The following is a 19,786-nucleotide window of genomic DNA, read 5'->3' as shown; positions in this document are numbered from 1 at the left end:
CTCTTCTTCTCTTCTTCTCTTCTTCTCTTCTTCTCTTCTTCTCTTTTATTGCCTGTATTCCTCTTTCCGTGCAAGCCAAGTTGGTTGACGGCTGGATGCTTGACGCCCAATAGCTGTTACACAGTAGATACCATTCTAGAGTGAAAACTATATAGTCCGCGCTCCGACCGAGAAGTCCAGAAACCCGGAACCGGACCCCGAGCCGAACAATGCCCCCATTTCAATATCGGCAAGTTACCATCGACCGTAATAAGGTATACACCCTCTATGTAACTGATAAATGGCTGGTAACAGAACAAACGGCAGGTTACAACCTAAAGCGCGACCGGGGCCGCAAACAACGCCAAGACTAGCCGATCCGATGACAGGACCGTATTTAATGGAATATCGAAGTAAGCAGCACATGAACACCCCTTGAACGGACCTGGAGCAGACACAAGAAAGACAAACACGGCTAGGCACCCGATATACGCCATTATACCCCGAGACGTAAGTACAGCATGCAAGAACAAGAAGCTCTCATTCCGTAACCCCTCCTATAAGGCTCATGATACTACTAGACCATAACCAAATTAATACATCGGAAGCTTATGCAGGTTGGATCCTGCGCCCCCCTTGGGCCGCTCTTTCCGCTTCGTGAGTTGTGAAACATCGTCTTGCCTTCCGTCGTAATCCTTCTTCCATAAGCATTCGTCGTTCAGAGACAAACGCTACATTCATTCCCCTTATCCACCGGCCACTGGAAAAGATGACCAAACAGCAAAACCCAACCATCCTCCATCCCCTGTGATCATCTCTAGAGAACATTGTCGTCATAAAAACGGAAACACTCTACTACACATCTTCGGCCGCGACAGCTTCGTAACCGCCCGTTCTCCTCCGCCCTCTGTTCATGTTCATCAGGCTCGGGCTCTCATACATGGCCGCGTAGTTGACGGGCTCGCCGCTCAAGATGGCAGAGCCGTTCTCGCGCTGGCCAAACATGGGCGCCGGGTCGCACCAGAAGTCGCGGCAGTTGGCCATGCAGCCGTTGGAGTAGGGGTTCTTCTTCCTCTTCTTGTTCTGGGTCGCGGCGCCGCGGCCACGGATGGTCTCGATGAAGGGGTCGACGCCTAGGAGGCGAGCCCACTGCTGGAGACGGCCGCCCTTGTGCTTGTGACCGTGGGCATGCCCATGGCCGCCAGCTCCTTCGGGAGGCGTCAGGGACGGGTGGTTCGGGTCCAGGGGCGTACCGGTCGATGTGAAGGCGGAGGTGAGGGAGCCATCTTGGATACCAAACATGTTCTCGTAGGTTGTCATCGCTCGAGAGACTTGTACAAACTGCACGAAAAGAAGCATACCGACCCACGTAAGCTGGAGAGTAACCCAGACAGTGAGAATTGCTGTATAGCCGTCGGCGTTGACAACCCTGCAAAGCCCAGGGCTAAGGAAGTTGCAGCTGTCTGAAGCCTTGTCAGAGATGTTGGAGTAGTCTAATGAGATGTTAGCATCAAGGTCGAAGCACGGGCAGTGCGGCACTTACAGTAGTAGACGAGGAAGTCGTAGGAGATGATGCCCAACGTCAAGCTGATGAGGTACAAGAAGAAATGGCGGTGGTTATTGACACCAACGCAGTTGTAGACCCAAGGGCAGTGGCTGTTCTCGTCAGCAATGTACTCGACCAAAGGGTTCGCGTCAACTCACTGATCATGCTTTGCGACACACTTCTGACACCGCCTGCAGTGCTTGCTGCGGAGGGGTGTCCGGATCATGCACGTAACGCAAAAGTTCGTCTCGTCGAATTTCCACTCCTTCAGGAGCTCGTCGATGACGGCCTTTTGCTCGGCGATGCCGTTCATCTTGGGCACGAATCCCGGATCGTATCGCATAGCGGCGCTGTAGAAGTAGGCGCAGAGCCCGAGGAAGGTGCCGAAGACCAGGTTCAACCACCAGTGCGACCCTGTAGCGTCTAGACCATGTCAGCGCCGATCGAAGCACGCCCGGGGGGGCTCTCCAATCCTACCTGATGAGCCGGTTGTGCCAGGCATGATAGTGGTCAGCCATCTCAGGCCGACCCAGAACACTGAAGCCGAAAAGATTCCGGCCAACCAGGGCTAATCTTGTCAGCAGAGGTCCGGATACCAGGGACTCGGCGGCTACTTACGGTCTTGTGGAAGTGTCGCATATCGGGCGGGGCAAATTCAATGACCTGCTGGGCGCACCACTGCAGTCCGTAGCCGACAGCCACAGCGAAGAGTACGCCGGCAAAGACTGGTAAGCTCCCCAGAATGGTGACCATGGACCAAACGAGGAGGAAGGGCCACAAGAACAGGAACCTGGTGACGAACCCCCTCTTATCCTGGCGGAGGAAGGTCGCGCCGGGGAACTGCGGCTCGATGGGTTGACCATCCTCGTCGTAGCCGCACTCCTGCAGGGCTCTGTGCCACGCGCCGGCCGTGTTGAGTTCCTTGGCCGTCACGGCCGGGGTCTTGCCGGTCTCCGTCTTGGCGAACCGGTCGGCGCCGTACTCGATCAGCTTCTGTATGCAGGCGGGAGAGCCTTTGACCAACGCCCAGTGCAGCGCGGTGAAACCTTGCTCGTCGGTGGTGTGTACGCTGGCGCCCCAGCGGAGGAAGAGGTCGACGCATTGCGGGAAGCCCTTGTAGGCGGACCACATCAGCGCCGTGTGCCCGTAGCTATCGAGCACGTCCACGGGGATGCCCTGGTGGAGGAGGAGGACGAGCAGGAGGGTGTTGCCGTTGAAGGTCGAGATGTGGAGGGTGTTGTAACCTTGGGCGTCGGTGATGAGGGGATCGGCTCCGTGCTGGAGGAGGAGGTTGACGGTGTAGTAATGGCATCGTTGGGCGGCCCACTGCAGGGGTGTCGCGACGGACTCTCCTCCTTTCTTGTTGATTTCGGCGCCGTTGTCGATTAGGAACTTGCACATGGCAAACTGATTGTTTATAGCGGCCCACTGTGAGCTGTTAGTACCATGTGATCAAAGGCTCGGTGCAAGCATGTAGGATGGCAACGTACATGCAAGGGTGTGATGCCTTCATCGTCAGTGTATGTCGCATCGTATTCTCCCGACTCAAAGAGCTTCTCCATGGCCGGTACGTCTCCCACCCGGGCGACCTGCATAATGTCGTTTTCGGCGGCCGGCGCATCGCCGCCAATGTTGCCCATCTCCAGCTCATTATTCAGCGTCGGCGCGGCGGCGCTCGTCTTGTTGGCCGGCTGGTTCGGGGCCACGGAGGGGGCAGCGGTGCCGCCTGGTGAGGTGGACTTGTCCATCGATGTCGGCGGTGGGAAGCCAGGCCTTGCGATGGGTCGGGTTTGAGAGGGTCGCGTGGACGCGAGAAAGAGAGAATGAGAGCGCTACGATAACGAAGAAAGCGGACGAAACGGGAGTGGTGTTGCTCGGAGGGTTACTGAGGCTCAAACCTAGCGACGCATTGCTTAAAGGTGGATTCGGACGGAGGGGACGTCGAACAGATAGACAAGGCAGGATTGATAAACGAAAAGGCCACAATCGTCGATAAGACAGGAAAAGGCGCCAAAAGCAAAAGCAAAGTAAGTGGACGGACGAGATTTGCGTGGTCGTCAGCACCCGAGCTCGGCAACGGTTGAGGACTGGGGGTGGGATTTAGAGGGGACTACCGGATGCATACCTGGGGATACGCTGTCCCTAAATCGGGACTAGCGAGGCTGAGCTGACAAAGGACCAGCCCACCTACTGTCTGCCGTGCTAGCCATGATTGGTGGGGTTGACAGCTAGCGCCCCAAAGCTTGGCACATGGACCCTGTTTAGTCGGGGGCCGACCTCCCCGACATCCCCAGCCTCATCTTTAAAGTGGATTTTTTGTGGCTGGGGCCGCCGACGAATGGAAAAGGAAAAAAAAGCAAGCTCCACTGACGAACAAGGACTCCGTAACGGGCGGCGATTTCTTCTGGAAATCTGTCAACGCGACCACGACCCAGCATCACCAAACCTCGTCCGTCCGTCCGTCCGTCCGTCACCAGGGTATCCCACCACAGGGGAGCAAAGCCATCGTTGCTCGCACTCTGTCAGATCAACTCCTCCGAACATCGCGACACGCCAGTGACACCTGGTCGCTGGAAATCATGGCCGACAAAATGGGCTCATTTACCGACTTCTTGGAGCTCATCATGACCCCCTCCATGCCGGTCCTCGCCATCGGCGCCGCCATCGTCCTCCTCTTCCCCATTCTCCTGCACTACATCCTGATCAAGTCGACGCCCTACACGACCCTCCCCTCGGTCCTCCTGCTGGGCCCCGCCGGCGCCGGCAAGACGGCCCTCCTCACCCTCTTCGAGCGCGGCGACGCCCCCGCCGCCACGCACACGAGCCAGCGGCCCCAGACGGTCGAGCTCACGGCCTCGCGCGACAGCAAGACGGCCCACAGCTTCCGCAACCACGACGACACGAGCGGCACCCACACAAAGTTCCTCCTCGTCGACACCCCGGGCCACGGCAAGCTGCGCAACCACGCAATGGACAAGCTCTCCGCCGCCGCCGCCGTCACGGACAAGTCCAAGCTCAGGGCCATCCTCTTCGTGGTCGACGCCGCCGCCATCGGCGAGAACGACGTCCTCGCGCCGACCGCCGGCTACCTCTACGACGTCCTCCTGGCCCTGCAGAAGCGCGCCGCCTCGGGCAAGTCGTCCAAGCCCCCCGCACCCGTCCCCGTCCTCGTCGCCGCCAACAAGACGGACCTCTTCACGGCGCTGCCCGCCACCCTGGTCAAGTCGAGCCTCGAAGCCGAGATCACCCGGATACGCTCGTCGCGCAGCAAGGGCCTGCTGGACTCGGGTGTCGGCATCGACGACGTCGGCTCCGAGGAGCACGACGACTGGCTGGGCGCCTACGGCACGGAAAAGTTCACCTTTGACCAGCTGCGCGAGTTCGACATCGACGTCGACGTCATTGGCGGCAACATCACCGGGAGCGGCTCGGGGCCCGACAAGTGGTGGTCCTGGATCGCCCAGCGGGTATAGGGGAGGGGGAAAAAGGACAAATAGTAATAATAATAATAATAAAAAAACATATCGGGTCCCGTAGGCGAGGATACGGCCCATTTCAGACGCGCCAAGAACAAAAAAAGAGAAAAAAGGAATTGTAATTGTGATTGCGATTGTGTGAATCTATTCTTTCAGGTCCAGAGCCGCCATGTTCTCTCCGTGTGTAGATGTTGAGTCTACCCTGTCCCGAAATTTCCAAGCCAATATTGCCAACCGAGGCCAGTTGATGCGACCCAAGATTCGTGCCTGCCACCCTGCTATATGCCCGCTTCTAAACGCCGATGCCCGGGACTACCGTCTTCTTCATGTAGTCTTGTATTTTCTTGCCTTCTTCGTCTCTTTTTTGTATTCTCTATGCCCAACCCCAAAAAAGCCAATCCGTCATTTCTATTGAAAGTTAGGAGAGGAAAAAAGAAATAGTATTTAGGCCTTCTTCTTGACAACCCAAGTGAGCAAGTCAACCTTGGTGACGACGGCCACCGGCTTGGACAGGCCGCTGGAGCCCTCGGCCTTCTCGGTGACGACGGCGGCGCTGTTCCACTCGAGGAACTTGCTGAGGACGGAGAGCGGGGTGTCGAGGGTGATCTCGACAAAGTTGCGCTTCTTCTTCCTCTTGGTCTTGTCGCCGCCCTCGCCGACCTGCCTGGGGTCCGTGACGACCTCGTCGAGGCGGCCAAAGTCGAACATGACGTCGCTGACGGGGCTGGAGGCGGTGGCGCGGCCCGAGGAGATGTAGCTGAGCAGGTTGCCGAGCGTGACCAGGCCGACGAGCTTGTTGCCGGCGGCGGACAGGACGGGGAGCTGGTCGAAGCCCTTGTCGCGCATGATCTCGGATGCCTCGGCGCAGGGGCTCGTGGCGGAGACGGACATGACGGGCTTCAGGCGCAGGGCGCGGACGGTGGCGCCCTCGTAGGGGTCGTTGCCGGCGGCGGCGGGCTTCTCAGCGGCAGTGTTGGTGGTGGCGTGGGAGTCGTGGCCGTTGACCTCGGGGAGGAGGTCGTTGGCGGCGAGCCAGTCGTCGTCGGCGAACTTGGAGAGGTAGCTGCGAATGCTGTCGGGCAGGACGACGACGATGGTGTGGCCCTTGCCGAGGCCGAGGTCCTTGACGGCGCGGACCATGGCTGCCATGGCGGAGCCGGAGCTGCCACCGACGAGCAGGCCCTCCTCGGCGATGAGGCGGCGGGCGAGCTGGAAGGACTCGCGGTCCTCGGTCTTGTACCACTTGTCGACGATGGGGCGGTCGAGGACGTCGGGGATGAAGTCGTAGCCGATGCCCTCGACCTTGTAGGACTCGTTCTCGTGCTCCTTGTTGAGGGACTCGGGCAGGGCGAGGATGCTGCCGTGGGGGTCGGCGGCGATGACCTTGACGTCCTTGTTGTGCTTGCGCAGGCCGCGGGCGATGCCGGTGATGGTGCCGCCGGTGCCAGCGCCAGCGACGACGGCGTCGACGCGGCCGCCGGTCTGGGCCCAGATCTCCTCGGCGGTGCCGTACTCGTGGGCGAGAGGGTTGTCGGCGTTGACGTACTGGTCGAGGATGTGGGCGTTGGGGATCTCCTTCTCGAGGCGGCGGGCGACGCCGATGTGCGACTCGGGGCTGTCCCATGCGGCCTGGGTGGGGGTGCGGATGATGGTGGCGCCGAGGGCGCGGAGGACGGAGACCTTTTCGGCGGACATCTTTTCGGGGAGGGTGATGATGGTCTTGTAGCCCTTGATGGCGCCAACGAGGGCCAGGCCAATGCCACTGTGTTGTGTCAGTTTCTTGTGCCAAAAACGACATTTTGGGAAGAGACGGGGAAGGTAGATGGTGCGTACGTGTTGCCACTGGTGGGCTCGATGAGGGTGTCGCCGGGCTTGATGCGGCCGGACCTCTCGGCCTCCTCAATCATGCGCAGGGCGATTCTGTCCTTGACGCTGCCGCCGGCGTTGAAGAGCTCGACCTTGGCGTAAACCTCGGCCTCGATGCCCAGGCTCTGGGGGATCTTGTTGAGACGCACGAGGGGCGTGTTTCCGATGAGGTCGGTGGCCGACTGAGCGGTAACGGCCACCCGGGTGTCGTTAATGGACTTGATGTCGCCCATGGTTGCGTATGAATGACTGGGTTGGGATCGGGGGGTGTTGGTTGAGAGGAGCAGCAGAGAGGAAAGGGTTGCAGGAAAGAGGGGGAGAGAGAGGGGGAGAGAGAGGGAGATGGACAGAGAGAAGGAGAAAATAATTAAAACGGTCAGGCCACGGACGTCATGTAGTAGTCTATGCGGTGCGACGGGTGGGAAAAAGAGAAACACAATCAATCCACTGGGTGGGATGGTGTGAGAATTGGAAAAAATGACCCCGCCAACGCCGAAGATATCCGCCCCAAGGGGGCGCCCTTGTCCATACAGCTGTTCGCCCGCTGAGGGGCAAATGGCGAGAGACAGGGCCCGGACCGCTTACCTAATGCATATCGTACATCGTACAAACGTACCTAGTGGACTCCGTACCTTTGCAGGGTTTTCTTTTACCGCTTCCAGTCTAAGGTTCCGAGGGAAGTACGGTGTGTAAGTAAGTATTGTATAACCCCCACGCCTTGCGCAAGAGCGAGTGTACCATGGTACCGATCCATACACGATACTATAGAGCACGCCGTAATGTGGTTCGTTGCCCCCGGTGAATTTTCTGATTTTTCTTTTTTCTTTTTCTTTTTTTCTTGTTTCTGTTTTTCCTCCTGGAATCCCCCCCTTCTCTCCACGCTGTTCGGAGTACGGAGACGCTTTTGCCCCATCCAACCGTGGCCACTTCAAGGTTACCATTATGTCATGACCGAGAAAACCATCAACGGCCCCTTGTCTCTCGGTGTTTCCCGAGTCTTGTTCTGATTTTCCGGCAAGGTTTCAACTGACTCAACTCTTGTGATTATCAACCATGCCCTGGGTTGCACCAACAGAAAGGGCCTTTGCTCGAATCCCGACTCGTCGGCCACATGTCTCGGCCGCCTGTACCCACAACCCCCGGCCGGGCCGCCGCTGGATCCGACTTGTGCCACCGCCGCAGCACACAACAGAAACATACTCTCTCCTTTGGGCCTCGACAGTCATCAAGACTGACTATAATACTCCAGCCATCTTTCCCAGTCGTACTATTTCGGGGGAGAAAAAACCCTAACCACCTGATCATATTGCTGAGAATGTAACCTGTTCCCTGTAAACTCGGTCCCTCTCATGCGCCACCGACTCGTCCGCGATTCGGCCGAATATCTCTCGCGAACCCATGTGTTGTAAAGCCACCATCACCAGAAAGCAGCCCAATGAGGAACTCTTGCACTCACTCGTCCGCCCGCAGTGGTCCGCGATAGAGCTTTAAAGACAGCATGCGAATGATGTATATCCGATGTCTCTCGGCGTTCAGGTTTCGCGACATTCAATCATCTCTGGTATTCGCCCCCTTTGCCCTGGCGTTCATTCAGCATCATTTGTCCTTCTCGTCAGTCTCGGCAGTCCAAGTATAGGTGACGATGGCCCAGCCTTCCGACTCGCCTGTCAAGAAACATGTCGCCATTCTCGGTGGCTCATATGGCGGCATCTCAACGGCACACTACCTCCTCAGGCACGCCCTACCGAGACTGCCACGCCCCGAGGAGTACCAGGTGATTCTCGTCAGTCCTTCGGCCCAAGCCATGTGTCGGTAGGCATGTCCTCGAGCCTTGCTCTCCGACGACATGTTCCCGCAACACAAGCTCTTTGTCGGCATCTCCTCCATGTTCGAGTCGTATGCCCAAGGTACTTTTTTATTCCTCCATGGAACAGCAACGGCACTCGACCACGTCAACCGCACCGTGACCATCGACATGGCAGGCGAAAAAGGCGTCAAGATACTCGACTACCACGCAGTAGTCATTGCCACTGGCGCGTCGACGCCTTCACCTCTGCTAGGTCTCAACTCCGCCTCGGAAGATCTGCGCCAGAGCTGGGCTGTCTTCCGAAAGGCCCTCCCAGCCGCAAAAAGCATCGTCATACCCGGCGGAGGCCCAGCGGGCGTCGAGACCGCCGGCGAACTCGGGGAATACCTCAACGGTCAGTCGCGCCGGCTGCAAACCTCCCTGGGGGTCCCGAAAGCCACCATCACACTCGTGACCTCCGCGTCTGAGATCCTCCCCGCGCTTCGCCCGGCCATCGCGCGCAAAGCAGAGAGCTACCTCGCCCAGGTTGGTGTCACCGTTCGCAAGGGCGTCTGGGTCTGCAGCGTGCGCCCTGCGGCGGCCGGGGCGGGCGAGGTCGCGGCAACGGCGGCCGTCATCCTCGACAGCGGGGAAACGCTCGACGCGGACCTCTACATCCTGGCACTGTGGGCTGAGGCGATGAAGTGGCCTGGTTGATGGCCAGAATTCGACGGACGGCAGGGTGAGCACCAACTCCTCGACCCTCCGCGTCGACCCAGCCGGGCCCCAGGTCTACGCCGTCGGCGACGCGTCCTCCTACGCCCGACCCGCCGTACACAACATCCTGGCCGCCGTTCCGGTTCTGTGCACCAACCTCAGGCGGGACCTCCTCCTGGCGTCGGAGAACCCTGAGGAGGCAGAGGGCCAGGACAGGCTGTTTACGGAAGATCCTCGCGAGAACCATCTGGTCCCGGTTGGCAGGAGCAAGGGCGTCGGCGCCGCGATGGGTTATCAGCTGCCCAGCTTCCTGGTGTGCATGATCAAGGGCCGGGATTACTGGCTTTGGACGACGGAGAACCTCTGGAGTGGCAAGCAATGGGCCAAGGAGTTCTGAATGTGGTGCGGACTAGATTCGTGGGCCCTTCCGAAACCCGGTTGCCGTAAGTTGAGCATCGTGATAGGCCGTAGGTTCAGCTTGTCGGTTGGTATGCATTATTGCTTTTTGACAAGGAATATCCGCAGTTCCAGAACTTTATAATTCAGCCATCTGTCTCACTTCCAATCATAGCGCACACTTCACCCAGCTCTATACGAAAGTCCAAGTGATGACAGTTAAAGATTACTCTGCCTGGTTCCGAGAATGCCAACATCAAACAGCAGAAAGTGAGCATTGGAATCCTCTATAATCTCCACAATTGACTCATTGGGGTATCTGCAATGCAAATTTTCTGCCCGAGTATACTCCAGTATCACATGGGTACGCCGAATGATGCCGCCCGTCTGTTGATGGCTGAGACTGGGCCAACAGCCGCTCCAGGGACCTTGTGTTACCTCCAATCGCCAATCCTGGCAGCATGTCCACAAGATTCCTCACGGGCACGGTGTGCCCGAGTAATCACGCCCAAGACTCTTGCCATACTATGTGGCTGACCTCAGCCTCTCCAATCCGAGCATCCGCCTGACAGAAAAGATGGCTTACGTCAAGTACTTTCCCACACCACATCTACCCCAAGGCGATTAACAAGTGTTTTTTCTATACACAAATAAGACCAAAAGACGCAATTAAGATGTACAGAAAACATACTTAGTAGTAAGTGGGACAGACTAGTGTAAACTTTTATTAATTTGTATAGGTCTATCTATATATTTAGTGTTATGCTGTTTGTACTACTACGGGTAGTGCTAACGTGGGTTGTTTTTTCTGTCATGCGGGTACGGAGCTGATGGTCATGAATGGCTAATAGGGTTAGTGTGTCTCAATCCAGCTTTAACCACACGTCGGCCAACGAGCGTAGGTCAAGCCATCGGATACCTCCGACGATAGTAATAGTTTGGCGTCAGATTCGCTGACCATCTTGTCTCTTGGGAGACCAATGAGCGGCTCCAGCCCTGAACTGTCTCGACAAGATACCAGTTCTCAAGGTCGCGTGTGTAGATCATGTCTCCCATACATAGGCTATTCGCCATTCCGCCTGAGGCGATATCACATGCGGGAGTTCGTATCATTATAAAGCCCTTCCTCGTGTTGCTACCGGTGGCCAACTGTCATATCTGAACCAGGAAAACCACAGTCGTCGCACCATCTTTAACTACTCGACAAAAGCTTACTCGCAGCCATGCCTCGTATCCAAGACTTGGAGGGTATGCAATACTCTCGTACCGGAGACGAGCTCGAACAGCAAGACTATGCATTCTTCAACCAGCAGTATGCCACCTCTTCCTACCAAGAGGAGCACGACATGAACCCGGACCTCATCGTCCGTCCCAAACACGACCAGGATGTCGTTAAAACCGTCAACTGGGCCCGCGAGAACAATGTCGCTGTCGCCGTGAAGAGCGGCGGTCACCAGTACAGCGGCGCGTCGTCCACGGGCGGCAGTAACATACAGCTTGATCTGAGCAACACCTACAAAGACCTGATGATTATACGACCCAAGGACCCTATTGCGGAGGACAAGACGCTCGTCTATATCGGCGTCAGCACCACCATGATGGACCTCAACAAGTACCTCAAGCACAACAAGCTCTTCGTCCCCACTGGGCAATGTGCCTTTGTCGGCGTGGGTGGCCACGGCCAGACTGGCGGCTACGGACAGCTCGGTCGCAGCTTTGGCCTTTTTGGCGACCATATAAAGACCATCCGGCTCGTCTGCCACGATGGTATCATCCGTGACATCACCAAGGCCAACGACCCAGAACTCTTCTATGCTCTGCTCGGCGGCAGCCCTGGCAACTTTGGAATCATTACACACTATGTCGTTGAGGTGTATAAGTCCAAGAGTTACCTTGGCACTGTTTCTGGACCTAACAACTTCAAGGGCCCCCATGGAATCAAGGCCTTCTGGATCTATAGCAAAGAAGTCCTCACCCGCCTCCTCACTACTGTCGCTGCTATGGCTGACGATCCTACTTTCCCCCGTGGCTTCGACTTATGCGTCAGCGTCGTCAGCATGGACTTTCCTATGGCAACGTTGTTCAAGGACCTCAACGACGCGACCGTCTGGGAACGTATCCAGGACAAGATCAGGCACGTGCTCGAGGACGAATTCCTCAAGTTCCTCAACGGCAAGTTCCCCGCGTCCATCATCCTCTATGCCCAGTGGTGCCCGACCAACAAGGGCGACAAGTACGACGCGAGTGTCGACGCCTGGTTCGCAAAGTTCCGGGAACTCAAGGGGCTGCTGGAGAACGAGACCCTCCAGTTCAACGAGTTCGACATGGAAATGTCCGACATGACGGGCCAGTGGCTCTTCCCGAAGGCGCGCGAGTTCGACCTGCCCTACGTCAAACGCACCTACGCGACCAAGTCGACGACGCTGGGCAAGGACAATTGGGTCGACGCCGTGGTCAGCCGCATCGATCTCATCTACGGCCCGGAGCACTTCCTCCAGGGGGTAGCCGGCGAGAAGAGCTTCGAGCGCTACATGCGGTGCAAGCTCTCCGTGCAGATCCAGTGCTTTGGCGGCAAAAGCTCGCGCTTCTACACCAACAGGGACAACGGGACCTCGTACAGCTGGAGGGACTCGTCCGTCTTGCAGACCCTGGACTGCTTCCACAACCCGGACGAGGAATCCAAGAAGTACGCGCAGGCGTGGCAGGCCAAGAATGACGCCATCATGATCGGGCCGCAGAGCCCTTTCAGCAAACAGGACAGACGCGTGCTTTGGGGTTCCTACGGGGACTGGAGGATGGCCGATGAGAAGATCTGGAGGACGTACTACGAGGACGAGGCCAAGTACAAGCGCCTTGGGAAAACCAGGGCCAAAGCTGATCCCAACGGCACTTTCACCGCGAACCCTTTTGCGGTCACCGCGGTTCGCGATTGAAATAGATGGTAGTGGACACCATGGAGACTCGTAACTGTTAGTGTCTGTACGCGTTCTAGGCCGACCCTCAAATTGTTGAACTATTGCTGTTTCTGAAACTGCGGTCACATTCAAAATCGCGTGCTTTTGATTTCCGCGACCAAGCAAGACAGCTCAGTTCATCGTTGGACAAGCTGTTCCGGTTCTGGCCCGTCGTCCCGCCGTTGATTTTCAGAAAGGAAAAGTTCACGCCTTTGGAGGGCGGTTCGACCTTCTGGGCGAAGAGGGCGAAACCGGCAAACTTGGCGACCTGCCTCTGAGAGGCGTATACCCCGAGACCCCGGGCCTTGCTGACTTTCAGGTTTGCGGGGATGTTATACAGAGCCCTGATGCAACTGGGCGTAATGGTCCTATTGCCATGTGGGATCAATTCATCCGGCCTAGTCGCTCAGTGAAGGCATAGCATCCACCTGTGATGTGAGCATAATCTTGGGTCTCAGTCCCGCAAATGGCCTTCTGTGCTTTCGAAGAGGGATCTGAGCAGAACCTCATGGTAAGGATTATCAACGAGATCACGCTTCTTAAGTCCTGTGGCAGCGAGTATTGCAACGGCCTTAAGACCTCCTTGCCGCTGTCCCAGTGCTGGAACCATGCGTAGCCCGCATCCAGAAGCTTGTCAGCATCCCTCACCGTCGTTTTCAGCCGAATCCAATGGCTGTCGCTGATGACATGCGCGGGTTCCACGTCTGTCTGCTCGAGGAGCCAGCTCATGATGGCATCACGAGCTCCGTGATCTAGATTGAGCAGCCATTGTGCCTCATCCCGTGATAAGTGCTTGCCATAGAGCTCTGGACCAGGTGTCAAGACGCTGTAGAGGGCTCGCTCCACGTGGAAACACTTCTCAACCGCGATTGAAAGATTGAATATATGGCTCGGGTCTGTGGGCTGGGAACGTATCAATTCCGATGGTGGAGTGTTGGAAAATTCCACCTATACCAGGTCACGCCACGATACGTGGGCGAAGGTAAGGGAGAAAGAAAGAGGAAGAAAAGCGGCGCATCAACACGACATAGGTTACACCCTGTTATACAGTAGTTACTAGTCACTATAAAAATGTAATAAAGTTATATAACTGTTAGTTAAATCACGTAAGAGGGATATCCTATAGATTACATAATAAATTATAATATAGAATATAGTTACTTATTATATTAGTTAGTTATAAAGTAAATCTAGACTTTTAGGTAGTATACTAGTAGTAAGGTAGATACTACTAAGGGAGGCAGTATATTATATAAATATTATATAACTACCTCCCCTAAAGTATACCTACTATATACTAATACTAGTAACTTTTCTTTTATAGTAAAAGTCACTAGTGCCCTAGCTATCTAGATTGCCTTTAAAAGGCCTAAAAACGTAATAAAAATTAAAACTCTAAAAGTATTACACTTTTTGTAGTTACGTGCTGTATATTCTTATATCCTCTATTTTTCCTTATAGATAGCGCAGGCTTACACTAACTTATTTAGGGGCGTTTTTTTTTAGCTATAGCTATTAAAGGTGTATTTCTATATTAGTTAGATTTAACTACTACTATTATAATCTAGTTAGTTATATAACTTATAATTTATTTTTTACTATATACTTATTATAATTTATTATACTTATATAACCTAACCCTCTATATATATTTTAGCTTTATTATTTATAACTAGGCCCTTAAGTACTTAATTTAAGGATACCTTTATAAATCTATTAGCTAGATTATTAGATCTAGTAATCTATTAGACTTTATAAAGCTTATATTACTTATAAGACTATCTTAGTAATATAATATTAATTATAAGACGCTTCTCCTTTATAGTTCCTAGCTTAACTAAGTATTTATAAAGTAAATATAAGTCTATATATATAATAGTTAGGATTAATAAAATATTAAGCTTCTTTATAATTATTATAATAGTTATAAAGAGGGTATAAGCTATATTAATACCTATAACTATTTTATATACTTTAGATATAAAGACGCTTTAGGTAACTTATTTAGACTTTATAAATAAGAAATAAAGAATATTACTATAAAGAAAAAATTTAGCTTAGTTATTATTAACTTCTTTATTTATAAAGAGGATAATAAATCCTAACTATAAAGTTATATTATAATTATTAGTAAATAATCTATTTATAAATATAAATAGCTTAGCTAATATAAGATCTAAGAGAATAAATTATAAACTATAGTTAAGTAAGCTTATTTACTATTATAGTTAATAGTTAAGGTCTTTAATTACCTTATTATTTAGCTCTTTATATTAGGCTATAATAGAAAGATTATAGTACGCTTTAGGCTAGTAAATAGAGGTAATATATACTTCTTATACCTATTACTAGATAAAATCTTAGTAGGCTATAAGTAACTTTATATTAATTAATTATAGTTTTACTTCTTACCTTTTTTAGTAAAGCGTAATAAAAGTGTTTATAGTAAATATAACTATAATAATCTTACTATTAAAAGTAAGTAGTTAGTTAATAATAAGAAATAACTTATTTTTTATAGTAAATTTTACTTTAGTTAGTTTTTTATTCTCTTAGTTAGAAAATAAAAGGTCTATTAGGCTAATAGTATTATCTATTTATATACTAATAAGTATAAAGTATAGATTTTTACTAAATAATAAGAGAAAGTAGGGGTTATATATAGTAAAGACTATCTAGAGATTCTCCTTATAATAATAGTTATAAGTAGCCTACTAGTATATACCTACCTTAGTAATCTTATATAAAGGCTTAATAACCTTTATAATAGTATTATTAAGGTACTTATAATAGATTTAGGCTAGAAGTTTAATATAAATAGTATAGTTAAGGTAAGAAGTAGATTAAATATAGGCTTATATAATATTATATAGCTATATAACTTTACTATTAATAAAAAGAGAAAAAGCTAGTATAAAGATAAGCTACTAGCTAGCTTACTAGATAGTAAGTAACTAAGTAAGAATAGCCTCCTTACTATTATTAGTATAGCCTTAAATAATAAGGCGTAATTTCTTATAAGGCTTCTTATTAGTGTCTTTTACCTTATTTATAATTTATAATTTAAAAATTTACTTATATAGCTAAAGTTAGTTAATTATAGTAAATTTAAAGACGCCTTATATAATAAGGCTGTTAATCTTAGTAGCTACTAATTACTTAAATAGCTTACTAGGTGTTATAATAACGCCCTTTTTATATAGTTAGATTATAAGGGTTTAATAGGTTTTTTCTTTTACTAAGAGGAAGGTAGTATAAGGTATATTAGTCTTTTATAGTAAAGTGTATCTTATAGGGATTTTTTTAGCTTATTAAGGTTATATAATAGTAAAATTATTAGTATATAGCTACTACCCTAAACTAGTTATAATAATAATAGTATTTTTAGTAGGCTTATTACTATAACTACTATTATTATTTAAGATAAATAGGGGACGTTACTTAGCTAAGCCTCCTTTTTTATTATTTACTATATAATATAGCTTAACTAATATAGATTAAAAAATATAAAGGCTATTAATATTAATAGTAAAGTCTTTACCTTAAGTAGTAAGTAACTTATATAGGCTAGACTAACCTCCTTTTTTACACTAGATATAGACGTTACTACCTAAAGGTAGATCCTTTATTATAGAGGTATCTAGGCTGTTATAGGTAGTAAAAGCCTTATTAATTTACTATATTATATTATATTTATAAAGATTCTTAGTTACTTTTTAAATAGTAGTTATATATTAGATTATCTTAAGTAAAAAAGTAGAGTTAGTAGTTATATAAAGGTAAGCACTAAATACTAATAAAGTAGGTATAAGGCTATTTAGGCTAGTAGTATTATTAACTACTTTAGTAGCACTTTAAAGTGCTACTTTATAGTTAATAGATAGGTATTTTTTTTAGATTATTTTATATACTTATTAAAGTATAGTGTAGTATCTCTTAACCTTCTTAACGCTATAATACACTTTAATAGAGATAATCTTAACTTTAACGCCTATTATATAGGCTTTATATAAAAATTTAGTTAAGATAAAGTTCTGCCTTATATTAGTAATAATCTAATCTAGAGGTCCTTAGTAGATATTAATTTAGTAATAATATAATACCTCTTATATAGTTTTTACTAAAATATTATAAAGGAAGTAAGCTACGTTAAAGGTAGTAGTAGTATTAATAACGTAAAGTATAAGGTTACTATTAAGGTATATAATATTAATAATAACTTTATAATTAAATAAATAGTTATTATATAAGGTAAATTAGAATTAAGAAGAAGCCTTTCTATAGATCTAGTAATAATAATAGTACTTTATTAAGTGTTTAATTACTTTTATTTTAACCTTATAGCTAGCTTTATAAAGTATCTTATATAGGTAGTAAATTAATAGGTAGCTAAACTGTTAATAAAGGTAGTATAACTTAATGTTAGTTAGGTAATAACTTATAAGGCTTTACTTAGGTAGGCTAAGTAGTATCTATAGGTAGCCTTATTTTTATATAACTAGCACTATAAGTTTACCTTATTAAAAAGTATTTATAAGGTTATTAAATTAAATTAATAGCTAATTTATATTAGCTAAGTAAAGTAGGAAAGGTATATTAGTAGGTATTATATAAAAAGTAATATACCTAAGGGAAGTTTTTACTATAATAGTGCCTTATAAAGTAATAGTATTACTATTACTAAACCTAATCTTTACTTTACCTATAGCTATAGTGTTAATAGTTATAAATAGTTAAATTTACTATAGTATAATAGCTTATAAGTAGCCTATAGTTAAGTAACTTACTATGCCTATATCTAGTAAAATACCTTAAAAGGTAGCTAATAAGTAATAATCTAGTATAAAGGTACTAAGTGACTTAGTAAAGATACTATTAGGGTTAATTTTTATTAATTAGTAATAAATAGCTTAGTTAGTAAGGTTAGTAGTAAGTATATTACTATTTACTTTAGTGCTACTAAAGAATATAGTTAAGGTGTAAAATATACTATTATCTTATTTTTTATTATTACTAATAATAAAGTAGGCCCCTTAAAGATACTACTAAAGATCTTTATTATTATTACTATTTTTATCTTCTTTTTCCTATAGATAGGTGCCTTTATAGCTAGTAAGGAAGGTGTTATATATAGTTAGTAAGGTATCTTTAATATAACAGTTACTTTTAAATTACTAGTACGCTTTACGTCTTTTATTAGTAGTATACTTTATTAACTAGTAGCTAGGCTTATAGTAAACGTAGTACTTTTTAGTATTATAGCTACTATTATTATTATTACTATTATAAAACTTACTACTACTATAGTTATTACTAAACTATTAATAACAGCCTTAGCCTTAGTAGGTATAGTCTACTTAATATTAATTATTAGGTAATAAAGGTAAGGATTTAGTAAGGTACTAGCTATAGTAAGGGCGCCTTATAGTAGTACTAATAAATAACTATAATTAGCTATATACTCCTTTTAATATTATAGCTAGAGTATATAGGTAAAGGTTACACTTAGGAACCCTAAAGTAAGTATTTAGTAACTAACTTCTTAGCACCTTATTATTTTAGTATAATAAGGGGAAAGCCTATTAAATAAGGGCTAGCTTTAAGATAAGCTCCTTAAGGGCTTAGATCTTAGTTATTATAAGATTATTATATATAACTTAAGGAAGTATTATTTCTTACTATTTAGATAAGTAAGTCTGCGTTTATTCCTATATCTTAAAGTAGTTATAAATTTAGTTAACTATCTTATTAAAATTATAAATACTATTACTATAAATATAATTAATATAGAACTAAGATACCTTACCTTTTAATATAATAAAAAAAGTAGGACTAAGTTAGTGTTACTTAATTTTAACCTTACTATAGTTATCTTAAAAGATACTTAACTTAAGATTAAGAACGTTATATAGCTTACTGCTATACTTTATTTTATTAGTTAGTAGCTTTATAAAGTTAGTTAGCTAATATAGGTAAGGTTATAAAGAAAAAATAGGTATAAATTTAGATTTATATAGTAGCTAACGTTATAACTTATTATAGCCTTATAATTAAAATCTCTATATAGTGCCTTAAGGTAAGAGGTTAGTAGTAGGCTTAAGGTTATTTAATAAATTAAATAGTATATCTTACTAAGGATTTATTTTATTTATTATAATAGGCTAACTACCTAATTACTTACTGTACTAGTTATAATAAGGGTGAGGGGTTCTTAGGTTACGTAACAGGGTATTAATAAATAAAGTACTTATATTACCTCTAAGTACTAGGTTTAGATTAGTAAGTGCCTAGTAGATTTTATCTTATTATAAAAGTAAGGTTAGGCTATTTTACTTCTACTTTAGCTAGTAGTAATTTACTATTAGTAAATAAGTTAAAGTAAATAAGGTTAGCTACCTTTATAAAGTAGTATTAGCTATTATTTATAATAATATTAAAAAAGTAGTAAATAAGGCCTAATTAATTATTAATCTCTCCTTAGGTAAGATATATTAACTAGTAATATTATTAATAAATTTAGGATTCTTTATTTATAAGTTAAAAATAGGCTGTTTATAGTAAGTAAAAGTAATATCTTCTTTAGTCTACATATAGAAATTAGCGTTAAGAAGGTCTACTAATTTAGGTGTAATCCTTCTTTTTACTAGATTAATAAAGACTTTATTATTAATAAGGTAATTACAACATATAAATTAACTAGCAAATACACAGTTACCCTATAGCAAATTATTAGGGAATAGGCAGTAAAAGGGCCCTACTTTTAGGGTAAATCTACTAATTATATAGCTAGGATTTCTTTAGGATTTCCTAACTAAGAAATAGGGGGATTTCCCTACTCCTATAGAATCTTAACTAGATATATATAATATATTACATAATTAATTAATTAACTATTATAATCCCTACTATTTAATAATTAATAGTCTAATACGTACGTCTATAATAACTAACGTGCCTATTTACTAATTAAATACTATTATAATAATTAATAAGAACTATAATAATAAGGTAACTATCTTATAATTATATAGTAATTAGTTTGTATAGCTTAACGCTATCTAAGTAA

General features: G+C 46.7%; 6 protein-coding genes across 6 annotated transcripts; 3 read left to right on the top strand and 3 right to left on the bottom strand.

Annotated features, from left to right (window-relative positions):
• Positions 1-834: 834 nt before the first annotated feature.
• Positions 835-3,273, bottom strand: GLRG_08030 (uncharacterized protein; the record flags this gene model as incomplete). Its single annotated transcript, XM_008098715.1, has 6 exons — positions 835-1,472; positions 1,523-1,635; positions 1,684-1,948; positions 2,003-2,093; positions 2,144-2,953; positions 3,016-3,273. The coding sequence occupies 6 exons, from the start codon at positions 3,271-3,273 to the stop codon at positions 835-837; spliced, it is 2,175 nt and encodes a 724-aa protein (XP_008096906.1).
• Positions 3,274-4,104: 831 nt separating this feature from the next.
• Positions 4,105-4,998, top strand: GLRG_08029 (signal recognition particle receptor beta subunit; the record flags this gene model as incomplete). Its single annotated transcript, XM_008098714.1, has 1 exon — positions 4,105-4,998. The coding sequence occupies one exon, from the start codon at positions 4,105-4,107 to the stop codon at positions 4,996-4,998; it is 894 nt and encodes a 297-aa protein (XP_008096905.1).
• Positions 4,999-5,445: 447 nt separating this feature from the next.
• On the bottom strand, positions 5,446-7,100 carry GLRG_08028 (cystathionine beta-synthase; the record flags this gene model as incomplete). The annotated part of the gene is made up of 2 exons (XM_008098713.1): positions 5,446-6,763; positions 6,835-7,100. The coding sequence occupies 2 exons, from the start codon at positions 7,098-7,100 to the stop codon at positions 5,446-5,448; spliced, it is 1,584 nt and encodes a 527-aa protein (XP_008096904.1).
• Positions 7,101-8,509: 1,409 nt separating this feature from the next.
• GLRG_08027 (uncharacterized protein) lies at positions 8,510-9,767 on the top strand (the record flags this gene model as incomplete). Its single annotated transcript, XM_008098712.1, has 3 exons — positions 8,510-8,650; positions 8,684-9,339; positions 9,395-9,767. The coding sequence occupies 3 exons, from the start codon at positions 8,510-8,512 to the stop codon at positions 9,765-9,767; spliced, it is 1,170 nt and encodes a 389-aa protein (XP_008096903.1).
• A 1,222-nt stretch (positions 9,768-10,989) lies between these two features.
• On the top strand, positions 10,990-12,699 carry GLRG_08026 (FAD binding domain-containing protein; the record flags this gene model as incomplete). Its single annotated transcript, XM_008098711.1, has 1 exon — positions 10,990-12,699. One exon carries the CDS (start codon positions 10,990-10,992, stop codon positions 12,697-12,699), a length of 1,710 nt encoding a protein of 569 aa, XP_008096902.1.
• A 67-nt stretch (positions 12,700-12,766) lies between these two features.
• GLRG_08025 (tripeptidyl peptidase SED3) lies at positions 12,767-13,449 on the bottom strand (the record flags this gene model as incomplete). The annotated part of the gene is made up of 2 exons (XM_008098710.1): positions 12,767-13,118; positions 13,226-13,449. The coding sequence occupies 2 exons, from the start codon at positions 13,447-13,449 to the stop codon at positions 12,767-12,769; spliced, it is 576 nt and encodes a 191-aa protein (XP_008096901.1).
• Positions 13,450-19,786: the final 6,337 nt, after the last annotated feature.

The sequence above is a fragment of the Colletotrichum graminicola genome (genome assembly GCF_000149035.1).
Source record: "Colletotrichum graminicola M1.001 genomic scaffold supercont1.35, whole genome shotgun sequence".
NCBI classification, from domain to species: domain Eukaryota; kingdom Fungi; phylum Ascomycota; class Sordariomycetes; order Glomerellales; family Glomerellaceae; genus Colletotrichum; species Colletotrichum graminicola.
Note: the sequence above shows the minus strand (reverse complement) of the source record. Positions and strands in the feature narration are given on the sequence as shown.